This window comes from Sceloporus occidentalis, unplaced genomic scaffold (genome assembly GCF_023333645.1).
Source record: "Sceloporus occidentalis isolate IW3139 unplaced genomic scaffold, rSceOcc1.0.p SCAF_2, whole genome shotgun sequence".
NCBI lineage: Eukaryota > Metazoa > Chordata > Lepidosauria > Squamata > Phrynosomatidae > Sceloporus > Sceloporus occidentalis.
Window position 1 is genome coordinate 214,698,091 of NW_028316982.1, and position 12,819 is coordinate 214,710,909.

General features: G+C 36.8%; 1 protein-coding gene across 13 annotated transcripts in view; it reads left to right on the forward strand.

The window, feature by feature from the left end:
* ROBO2 (roundabout guidance receptor 2) overlaps positions 1–12,819 on the forward strand; it is a 1,130,584-nt gene that overhangs the window by 1,035,765 nt on the left and 82,000 nt on the right. For all 13 annotated transcript variants that reach the window (XM_089512185.1, XM_089512193.1, XM_089512187.1 and 10 more), the window contains 2 exons: positions 1,134–1,258; positions 7,008–7,179. In XM_089512185.1, coding sequence (XP_089368311.1) covers positions 1,134–1,258; positions 7,008–7,179 — 297 coding nt within the window. The remainder of the gene's footprint in view (positions 1–1,133; positions 1,259–7,007; positions 7,180–12,819) is intronic.

Genomic DNA, 12,819 nt, shown 5'->3' on the forward strand with positions numbered 1-12,819 from the left:
TACTCCAGTTCCTTGATCATTTTGGTTGTCCTTCTTTTCTATCTCTACAATATTCTTTTTTATTTATGACAACAGAACTATAAACAGTATTCCAGATGTCATTACACTGTATAAAATCAATGTGATATTGACAATTTTATTTCTGATTCCTTTTCTAATTGTTACCAACTTATAATTTGCCCTCTTTTTACAGCAGATAACTTTTGACACAGATCTCAGCCATGACCTTCAGATCCCTTGGTCACAGCCAGTTCAGATCTCATCAGTGTCTATATAAAATTGGCATTTTTTTTGCCCCAGTATGCATCTCTTTACACTTGATTTCAATGAACTTTCATTTAGCATTTTAATGCCCATTCTCCCAGTTTGGGGAGATCCTTTTAGAACTCTTCACAATCTATCTTTGTTCTTATCACCCTAATTCATTGTCATCAGCTATGTGGCCATTTCAATGGACACGCTTAACTCTAGATTGTGCATCAAACGTTCTGAGCACCTCAAGTTTGGTAGATTCACATTTTTGGGGTTTTCTTTTGAGAATGTTTATTATTCAGTCTTTCATCTTTGAACAGCTCTTCCCAACTTTTCCTCTTGAAGTAGTGTACTGGAAGAGTTAGCTGTCTGTCTGTCTGGTTGGTACAAGAGTTTCAGTTGGTTAGACACTCATTTTTATAACTTTTCATTTACAATTGGAAAACCATTGAATGACTTTAGGCAAGTCTCACTCTCTCAGTCTCAGAGGATGGTAAAAGCAATCCCGTCCAACAGATCTTGCCAAAACACCTCCATAATAGGGTTCCTATAAGTTGGAAATGGCTTGAAAACAAACAACAGCAACCATTGCCATTGTTTTGGGGTAGCCAGACTCTTGCCTGCTTCTTTTGGGTTATATTTGTTACTGCAATTTTGTGTTTTCTCTTTCTTTTTTAAAACTGTATTTTTATTAAATGTAAACTTAATTTTTATTAAATAGAATGTAATGTGTTTTTAAATTAATTTGTAAAACCATACCTGCAAGGAGGCAAGTTAATAATGACCTGCATGCCAATGTGGAACACCCCCTTAAAAACAGTTTGCCAGAATCCCTGGCAAAGTTTTTTTTTAATTCACTTTTGTTACCTCTATCTGTGCAGCTCCAAGTGCTCCTCCACAATCTGTTACTGTTCTCACAGTTGGAAACCACAACAGTACCAGCATCAGTATTTCATGGGATCCTCCGCCCCCAGATCACCAAAATGGAATAATTCAAGAATATAAGGTAGGAGGTGACATACAACCGAAAAGAACAATGTAAAATGTTGCACACAATAAAGGTTGCCATTCTTGCACACTTCTAGAAGCAAAAAAAGGAGGGGGGTGAAAAAAGGGGGGCAATTACATGCTAGATGTTAAGCATAATATTAAGACCGGCCCTTTGGCTGCCAGATAGTATGAATGGTGCTTGCTATTCCAGCAATAACCAATGAACTTGTGTTGCTTAACAGAGAGATTCAGATGCTGAAACACTCTTTGGTGTCCCAAGTATAGTCGACCCTTGTTATACACTGGGGTTTGGTTCCAAGATTCCCCGTGTATAACAAAATTCATGTATGCTCAAGTCCCATTAAATATAATGACATAACAAAATGGTGTCCCTTATAAAAAATGGAAAATCAAGGTTTGATATTTGAAATTTTATACTTGTATGGAACATTTCAAACCGTGGATGCTTGAATCCGTGTATAAAAAATCCATGTATAAGAAGGGTCGACTATATATCCCTCTTAAAATGACAGATAATTCAAAAGCAATCCTTCTTACAGGTTTCAAAAACATCTATACATTACTACGTATATTCTTAGTAGTGTGAAATATACTTTCACTGAGAAATTCAGAGAGAGGGGGGAAAGAAGAAAAAGGGGTGCATGTTTGCTACCATGGAAAATAAAGTGAAACCAGCTAAATATTACGTTCATCTCTGATGTAACAAATCTGATATTGATGGAGCCCAAGCTTCAAAGGTCTTTCATATATTGCAGTACTGGGGGAAAAATTCCTCTAGGCACATGCAAGAGTTAGCATTCACCAACTGAGGCTTTAAACTTTCTTCCCTAACAGTCTCCCTTGCTGCTCTGAAAACAGCTTTTGAAGCTCTTCAAAGGAACTGCCATGAGACCCAACCTTTGACATTTTTGCACCTGAAGCGAAATATCAAAATGAGAACACTACCCCCTTCCACCCAGTGTAGTACCAGAACTCATTTTTAATTTATTTTGAAACACACAGAGATGATGCTGGTCAAAGGAAGGGAAATGGCAGCTTGTTTGGGATCTCTTACCCAAAGCAACTGCTTCATGAAACACAGTAGAGGTTAGTGGTCCCAATGTCATTACGATGTTGAATCTCCCTGAGCTTTTAGAACAAATGCTAAAGGAGTTATCCAAGATGTTGAACTTATTTTCTGGAGAGAGCTCAGCACCTTGGATAGCTCCTTTAGAGTTTGGCCCTCAGCAGGTCACTTCTTTACTGATATGTCACCAGCCTCCTCTGGTGAAAAGCATGATCAGCTTGTTGCTGAAGGAAGCCAAGCCAAGTCACCATTCTAGAACAAAGCTTCATTATGAAACCAATGTGAATTAATAAATGTCTGGCCACAGTTGTCACTGAAGCACTCACAATCCTTGTGCTAATCCCATTCCATGAGGAACTATATTGGCTAATGTACCTCAACACTTTGAACTTGAAGGGAATAAGGAAATTCCAAATTGAAAGTCCAGATCCTCTTAAAAAAAACAGGAGGTTTTTTTTTTCATAACCCTTCCCAATGATGGAAAAATAAGGGGTGGGAATTTTCATTGACTCCTCATTCCACCCTACAGATCCCTGGTACTGTCTTGCATACTATTCTAGAGGGCTTCACACCTGCCAAAGCAAGTTGTTAGAGCACAGTGAATTACATAGAGGAGGCAAAAATCCCCCCTTTTAAACTTAGCTGATTATCTGATGCACTTATTATTATTTCACTCAAATTGGATTCAGCCCATTGTTAAGTTAATTGGCACACATATAGATCTGTTTATTCTAATTCTCTCAAGTTATCTGATTAACTAATGGTAACTGTATGATTTTTTTATGATAAAGTTATGTTTGTTCTTCAAGGGGGCATGTTGTGCATTATAAAAGTTGATTTGTATACTTCATACTAATTTAATCTGTTACATGGATAAATATGCATGATGATGATGACGATTCTATGATTCTATGATGATGATGATGATGATGATGATTTATTTCTAGCCCACCCAATCACAAAGAATCTGGGCGGGTTTCAACAGTAAAATTATGGTATTGTGGTATTCCCGCCCCCTTCTTTAGTAAGGGGATTTTTCATCAGATTGGTGATGCTTTTTGATATGAGTTGATTCTCACTGTGGCCATCTGATAATATTTTATTTAAATTTGTGGATATTGACTGAATTTAAAAATATATGCACGCATGGAAACTCTCTCTTTCCCACATATCTGCCTGTGTCATGCACATACAAACCTTAGTGATTAAAATGTCTGTATTCTTTAGGTCATCAGAGATATGTTATTTCTCTTTCCATACTTTGAATGAAAAAAGTCACCTCCAATGGTTGCAGTGTACAAGAAGATTCCACTATGACTAATATGCTTGATTATTTTAGGATATAGGCTCATTTATACATATATAATATATGATGCTACTTACAGTGGCAGATTGACACCACTTTGAAGATTTCCATACCTGCCTGAATTATTGGGAAAAGGTCACTGAAACGTCCCTCAAAGGTGGAGGAAGTGTGCGTGTCTGGAAGCCTGGTGCGCTTCCTCAAACGTCATGCAATAGTCACTCCCTCTAAGCACCCCCGAATTGTTCCAAGGGAGCACATTTCCTATGAACACAAACTTTGCATTCATAGGAAATCTGCTTCACTTGAAGACGATTCAGAGATTCATTCTAGAGATATTTCTGGCTTGATCTGCTCTAGGACCCATTTGTTTGTCCTTTTGGCTGTCCAAAGAATCATCAGCACTCTTCTCTAGCACCACATCTCAAATGAGTTGATTTTCCTTCTATCTTCTTTCTTGACCGTCCAGCCCTCACATCCATACATGATAATAGGGAATACAATGACTTGTATGATTTTGACTTTTGTGCTGAGTTGTATGTCTTTGCATTTTAGGATCTTTTCTTGTTCTTTCATAGCTGCTCTTCTGATTTTCTGGCTGCAGTCCCCATTCTGATCAATGTTTGATCCCACATATAAGAACTCTTTTACTTTTTCTATTTCCTCATTGACTAATTTGAATGTGTGAATGTTCTCTGTGGTCATTTTTTTTTCTTTATGTTCAACAGTAAATGTGGCTTTGAACCTTCTTCTTTGATCTTCCTTAGTAGTGTTCCAGGTCTGTGAGATTCTCTGCTAGTATTATGGTGTCACCAGCATATCTCAGATGGTTGATATTTCTTACTCCTGTTCTCAGTTCTCCCTCTTCCATGTCCAAGCCTGCTTTCCTTACAATATGTTCTGCATACAAGTTGAACAGATAGGGTGATAGGATGCAGCCTTGTCTGAGCTCTTTACCAATTGGGAACCATTCTGTTTCTCCTTGTTCTGTCCTGACTGTAGTCTCTTGTCCTGAGTACAGATTCCTCATTAGGACTATCAGATGTATTGGTTCTCCCATGTCTTTAAGGGTGTTCCATAGCCTTTCATGATCTATGCAGTCAAAGGTTTTGTTGTAATCTATAAAGCAATGGCTGATTTTCTTTTGGAACTACCTGCTATGTTCCATTAGCCATCATATATTTGCAATGTGATCCCTGGTGCCTCTTCCTTTCCTGGACCCTGCTTGAACCTCTGGGATTTCACTCTCCATGTATGGATGGAGACTATGTGGCAGAATTTTGAGCATGATTGCATGGTATATTAGTGCTTGCATGGTATATTAGTGCTATGGTTCTATAGTAGCTGGAGTCTCTTGCGTTTCCCTTTTTTTCCTTTTCTTTTTTGGATGCGGATGTATTTTGATCACTTCCAATCTGTTGGCCATAATTTTGTTTTCCATATCTGTTGCAACAGATGTAGATTGCAACAGTTCTATTGGAATATTATCTGTTCCTGAAGTCTTGTTTTTTGCCATTTCCTTTACTGAAGCTTCCACCTCAGTTTTTAGAATTTAGGGTTCATATTCATATGGCTCTTCATTTCATGTGTTTTTCATGTTGTCATTTCTTTTATATAACTCTTCTCTGTGTTTCATCCATCTTTTTATTCCTTCTTGGTCTTGAATTATGTTATTTTTATTGTAGTAGAGCATCCTGGTCCTTGGATTGAACTTTCCCTTGATTTCTCTAATCTTGTGGAATAGGTCTCTCATTCTTCCCTTTTTGTTGTTGTCTTGTATTTTTCTTCATTTGCCATGTTGTAATTTTCTTTATCTTTGTGCATTGGCTGTTGTACTGTTGCATTCATTGTTTTTAATTTATTCTTATCTCCTTTTTGTTATGTTTCCCTTCTCTCCTTTATTGCTTGTAGCGTTTTATCTGTCATCCATGGTTTCTTCACTTTCCTTTTGTCTGCTGAAAGTGTCTTTATGCATTTTTCTTTCATTATGTCTCTGGCTTCAGACCAAAGCCCTTCCAGTTGACAATCAATTATTCTTAGTACTGCAAATCTGTTCCTTATATTGTCAGTGAATTTTGTGGAAATGTTGTTTAAATTGTATTTTGGTATGATGACTGGTTTTGTTCTCTTCTTGAGTTTTATCTTTATTTTTGAAATGAGTAGTTCATGATCTGTGCCACAATCAGCACCGGGTCTAGTCTTGGCCACCGGTCTGGAACTTCATCATCTTTTACTTCCAATTATATAATATATTTGGTTTTTGTGTTGACCATCTGGTGATGTCCATGTGTATAACATTTCCTTCGGTTGTATGAAAAATATGTTTGCAATGAATAGGTTGTTGGCTTCACAAAAATCTATCAGACGCTCACCTGCTTCATTCCTTTTGCCTAGTCCAAATTTGCCTACTGCTTTTGATTCTTCTTTGCTTCCAAAGGGAGGTTATACATACATAAAAGTCTGTGTCAAAATTCCACTCCAAGATGTTTTTTTAAACAGTAATTTGTATGATTTCACAATAGATAATTTTCTTGATGTCACTCACTACAAATAGATTTTAGCCTTGATAGTACCCCACACATTTACAAAACCCTGAATTTTTCTAACTTTCTTTCCCTGCAACCCATCAAAAATGTGTGTGTATTTGCCATAGATTTGAAATTGATATAGGATCTGATTTCCATGTACAGAAGAACTCTGCTGACCTAATATTTTTAATGCTATCTCTATCCATTCAGTAGTGTTCCCTAACCATATATATAAGCCATAGGGAGTGTTGTGAAAGTGGGGAAGTACTGCAGCAAGTGTAGTTGTAGATGCTTTTCCCTTGCTAAGCAATACTTGTTGAAAACTTGAGGAGGCGGCTTAACTCCATTGTGTCACCATGTGTCATATGGATATAAAACCGTTATTGTTCTAGCTATAATCTATAAAGTAAGTATAGTTTGACTTTTAATTTCTTGGCAGTGATACTCTCTTACTACCTTAAAGGACCAGCAGTCTATGTTTATTGACATTCATGGAAATACAAATATTGAGATGGTCAAATTGTTTCTATTTCTAATTTGAAAGGTTTATTGAAAACCTCTCTCATTCTTGTAGAAGTCAGGCTGGATTTTTCTTTGCTTTTATATGTTCTCAGTCTTTTTAAATATGTGAATAGTTGTTCTGATTTGAAATTTTAATGAAAATATCCATGCAATCTTTTACGTGTATAAGCTTATATTCTTGTCAATCTCTTAATATTGCCAGGTAATCTTAAAAAGGCTGAAGAGACAAAGTATTCTGTTTTGTGTTGAATATTGCTGTTTCACCATTGTTGTTTTCTTATAAATGTATAAGAAATAGTTTTAAACAATTATTTCCATATTTCAGATCTGGTGCTTGGGCAATGAAACAAAATTTCATATTAACAAGACTGTAGATGCAGCAATTAGATCTGTAGTAATTGGAGGCCTATATCCAGGTATTCAGTACAGAGTAGAGGTTGCAGCAAGTACCAGTGCTGGTGTTGGAGTAAAAAGTGAACCACAACCCATAATAATTGGTAAGTAAATATTTGTCATGCTGTTGGGTATTACACCTTTAGCATGCTATGGTACCTTTCACAAACTGCAGTCAAAATATTCTTTGTACATTATGCACTGAATTTCTATTTCTCTTTAGAAAAAAAAGATCAGAATGATGGAGATGAAATGGCTCTTCTTTTCTTGAAATGTATTAAAATCATAGATTAGTGTCTTAAAGTAATGCTGCATTATGAATTTATCACTTCAGCAGTTTGATCGATTTATAAAATAGCTAACTGAAGGGGTTTTTTCCTGCCTGCTAGATTATTTCCCTGTTTATGCTGCTGATGCCCAAGGCATGTTTAAAGTTGTCTGAGCATTTGAGGTTTAGTGTTTATCAGCTATTCTAAGCAGATGGTGTTTTCAATCTTATGCCAAAACACAAAAGTCTTGAGTCAAAACAGAGAGAAAAGCTGGTAATGTCATTTCCTTCCTTTGAAATGTCTGTTTTTTTTATTATTCTCCATGCTGAATTAGTTTCATGACCTGAGGCAAACCTAGAACCTTGCCTTTCTGAAATACATCTGAGGCATAAATGAGGTGGAACCACAGGAGCATGGGAGCATAAAAATATGTGGTACAGTTGTATTCAGCTGCATGCTAAGTTGCTGTGAAAATTACAATACAATGGAAACTATTTTAAATAAGAATCAATCCATGCATTCAGAGTAGTCACATTGCACAAACATTCTAGGAAATAAAGAATGGGATTTCACATTTAACTTTTTCCTCTCATGTACTGTATAGACATATACTCACAAAGAAAATTAGCAAAACAGAGGGAACAAGACTGTAGCCTAACCCTTCCTTTGTAGTATTTGTGATTTTGGCAATTCATGAAACACAGTTCTTGGTACAGAAAGAAAGGTGCTGTGCTGAAACGCTACACTACAAATTATAAAAAGAGCTGCTATTTAGACAATCTGCCTTAGATAACTGTTGTGTTATTAGGGATGATGCAGTCACATGATTGCATGGGATGAGAAGAAATTGAAAGAGTGTACTTTAAAAAAAAAACAGACAGAAAAAATGAATGACGCTGATATGACCAAGGTCAAACCTGCCGGATGCCACCATGTCCTTCCAGATTCAATGTACTAAAAAAGAGGTTGCTAAGTCAGACAGAGCATGTCCATGAATGTTAACCAGGGCAGCAGTAGATCATGCTAGTGAAGGGATTACTGAAGGGGCAGAGTGGGCATTTAACAAGGAATAAGCAAAGTAGAATCAACTGGGGAGGGCAGAGAAGAGAAGGAAGAGAGAGTCTGCTGTAGTGTTTCCTTCTGTCAGTTCACTCAACAGTTAACTTGTTCAGAGACTTGATCACTGGTGTAATAACAGGAGAAACAGCTGTAAGCTTTCACAGTAATAAGTGCAATTGCACCTGATGTGTCTAATTATTTTTTTGGTTCAGCAAATTAGTACTGTTCTTCATCACTTTACAATAGGAGGAAGATATTATATTACATTATATTTTTGTGTGCAGAAACACTGGAGCATTACAGGTGGCATATCTCCATTGTCTGTAGTCTAATTAGCTTAACTGACAGGATTGTTATGAAAGCAGTTGCAATATATAAAGTAATACAGTGATACCTTGCCTGATATACACATATGCATGTGTGTTCTGATTAAATATAATGTAAAAAAAATAAATCCCACCTTTCTCCAGATCTTAACACTTACATTAATTTTGTTGAACATCAGTTGGAAAATGTACATCCGTATTCATTTATGTTCAGCTGCTGAAATCACAAAGCATATGTTATTCTGACATTTAAATGAATTATTACTTTTGCACATGTAATTGCAAGGCACTGAAGGGTAGAACAGGTTGCCAAGCTGCTAACTTAAAAGTACATTAACCTAATTTGAAAACCAGCCTTCCTAACGAAGAGCCTGTGGGAAGCACTGAAGTCCTCTGAAAGCCGCCATGGAAGGTTTTATTCTATACTATTTTATTTTATTTTATTTACCTGTTAGAACTATAGAATCATAGAGTTGGAAGAGACCACAAGGGCCATCCAGTCCAACCCCCTGCCATGCAAGAATTCACAATCAAAGCATTCCTGGCACATGGCCATCCAGTCTCTGCTTAAAGACCACCAAAGAAGGAGATCTCACCACACTTGTTCTACAATTAAATGAAAAAGGATTCTAAATGCATTGTATATGCAGTTGGTGCAATATTAACGTGCACTGTATGGATGGAATAAGATGGCATTCTATCACCTACCTAGCATGGATTCAGCTTAAAGCAGTGATTTCCATTCTCTGGTCCTCCACGTGTTTTGGACTTCAGTTCCCAGAAGCCCCAGCCAGTTTGGCCAAAGGCCAAAAATTCTGAGAGGTGAAGTCCAAAACATCTGGAGGATAAAAGTTTGGGAACCAATGGGTTAAAGGAATAAGAACAGGTAATGAAAAATAAAGGTGATGTTATTTATAGCCACTGTTACTACTCAGCAGGCTGTCAGAAGGAACTAAAGGCATTCTACATAGTGGACACTAACATCTTGGTTCTAGCCATACAGTATGTCATTCCCCTAGGTTTCAAACATTTTCTTCTGTCACATACCATAAGCAGCAAGTAATTTTCTTGAAGGAACAGAAAGGCTTCAGAAATGTTTGAAGGTTTTCTACCAATAAAGAGTGTAGGCATTAAGGGAATGCTGAAGTTGTTGAATTTTAACATTATGATATTAGTATAAGCTTCATGACCAAACTGGTTAGTTTAGAAATGAATGCAAGAACATCTAGAAAATTTGACCAAGAAACCTACAATTAAGCTCATTTTTTCCCCACCACAGTATGATTCTGGAACTGAATTGGAAGAGAGGAAAACAGAACTTACTGTTTTGCATTTGTTTGGTTAATGAAAACAAGGAACGTTAAAAGATGAGCTGTGACTTTTATTTCTTATTTACCTTCTGGTTTCTTGGCTGTAATAAAGGCTTGATTGACTGATATTCTATATTTTGCAAAGGGCAGTCCTAGTTAATGGAGAGAGATTAAGTACTTTGGCCTGAAAGTAATATTGAAGAAACACTGGCCAAAATTTCTGCAGAGTCTGCTGGCTTGTGTATTCTAACTCACTGGGTGTATTTCTAAGAGCTTTAATTTTAAGTTATAATAAACCTCACATACTGAGCCATGTAATAGACTGCTTTGAAACAGTGCTACTTCTTTCTCCCTGGACTATGAAGAACACCATCATATATGTTTCAATTCTCCCATTTCCCACTAAACATTCCTGGCAAATAAAACTCTCTTTTGGAGAACTGGGTATAAGTTATTTGACTTTTTATTTTTTAGAGTTTAGTTCCCTTAATGGAGTGGGAATCTTCTGTAACACCAGCAGCTTGTGGTCTGAATTGGGTCCTTCTGGTTCAACTAAAAGCCACCCTGATTTCTGCATATGTATGAACCCTAAGAGAGCACTCCCACTGACGTGTGTATGGATCATCTCAAAATATTTTTTCAAGGCTTTGTTGGGGTTTCCTGCTCCTCATCTCCCATTTTACTTTTTAAAATCCTCCACACCGTCATTGTTTGCAAAATCTCTTTCCACCCTCAAATGAAAATGTTGGAAACATTCTGTATTCATTGAGGCCTGTTACAGACTGCCAAAATAAAGCTGCTTCGGGTCTCTTTGGAGGTATGCTATTTAAATGATGCATGGGTCCTAAGAATCCGGAGGTCGCGCCAAAGCCACACTCCATTCCTAAGCACTGGAGTGCAGCTTTGGTGCAGCTTCCGGATTCTTAGGACCCATGCATCATTGAAACAGCATACCTCCAAAGAGACCTGAAGCAGATTTATTTTGGCAGTCTGTAACAGGCCAGAGATACCATTCCTAGTAGTACATCCTACTATTTCACACATGAAAGATGCTAAGAGGAAAAGCTGAAGCAGCCACAAAACAAAATCCAAAGTGATACTACAGCCAATCAAGAGGAGTTTGAAATGTGTGCCAGCTGCCAACTGCTAATGTTTCTTTTGAGTCACTAATAACATATTACAGGATAATTCTCTCTCTCTCTCTCTCTCTCTCTCTCTCTCTGTGTGTGTGTGTGTGTGTGTGCGCGCGCGTATAAATGTACCATTAACCATTTTTGTGAAGTAATACCTAGTCTAAAATAGTAAATGACAAAGTGTGGGGCCCCAAAACTAACATTTACTAGTGATTAACTAGCCTTTTGAATTGCTCAGAAAAATTAGGCTCCTTTCCAGGTTTTTGTCTCTGAAAGCAAACAGTATGGTGTCATTAAATATCTAATCCCCAAAATGAACTCTTTCCTATACAAAATAATCCTGCGTTTTGGAGCAAGCTAGCAACTGCACAGCTTTTTTTTTAATGATGTAATTTGCAATCCTTTGATGTGGAATGAACTATATTCCCTCAATTTATTGAAATATAGTTGTCAAGACATCAGACACTTGAATCTCTTTAGGTAATTCAGTGTTGTATAATTTAGCTAAGAAATGTTTACTTCAGTAAATTTATCTTGTAATTCTGATTGTAATCTGTGAGAGAGTAATGACCAGAGTGTAAGTGGCTGAAATGTTACATCTAACAACCAAAAACCTGTACTTTAAATTCCTTTGTTATTGAAGGAAATATCACTGTCTAATTTCCCCCTACTATTGAATCTTGTTCAAGGGCCTCCCATTCACAAATTTAGAAGCCAGAAAAGAGAGCAGGAATCCAGTTATTTGCAAAGCAAGGTCATTCAATAAATGTTTTATGCTGCATATTATTTGTTTTGCTTATTAGGCAGTTTACAATTATTATATGATTAATTTGCACTCCAGAGGCACCATTTATTTCTCAGCTACAAAGAAATACCTCTTTTCTCTGTATTTATATCAAGATGAATGTTGTAGAAGAATAAATATCCTTTCTTTTTTATTGCAGTAAATGCTGCAATTTAATTTTTAATCAATAAAATAAAAATAATACTAGGTGTGACTTATATAATTAGAAAGTTTGTCCATATATTGGCTTGGATCCTAAGTTCCTTTGTGAGTAGGACAGAAGTGTCATTTCTGCCAGCTCTACTCCACCCCTGTGCCTTCCTTACTCTTCATGTCTCACAGCTTTGCTAAGGTTCCCACAATCCCCAGGAACCCCTTTTCAGGTACACAGGGAACAGTAAAAGGAAGGGACACATTTAAAAGCCTTCCTTACATGTATATGTACTCTGTTCCATTGACACAAGGAAAGTTGGGAGCCTGCTGTGCTTAGAACACTGTAGAAAAAAAAACCCTGCATTTGAATACTCAGTTCTCTCATCCCATTCTGTACAATGTATGTCCAGCATTCTCAGGAGTTTTATTCTAGTCTCTTCAGCAAGGGCAGGGGACAGGAAGTATACTTCTTAAAAATCTGTCTCTGACCTAAGTGTTTAAGATTAATAATAAATTAGGTACCATCAGTGTGGGAAAATGTCATGAAGCCTTAAATGGATCAAAGCTGGATGTGTATATATTATGTACGTACGGTATGTCTTATACACAAAATCCAGAAGAATGATAATACATTGAATTCTTGGATATCTCTATTTCTTTTCTTAGTGGATTTCCCTTTTTTCTTTTTAATGAAACTAAAGACAAGTTTT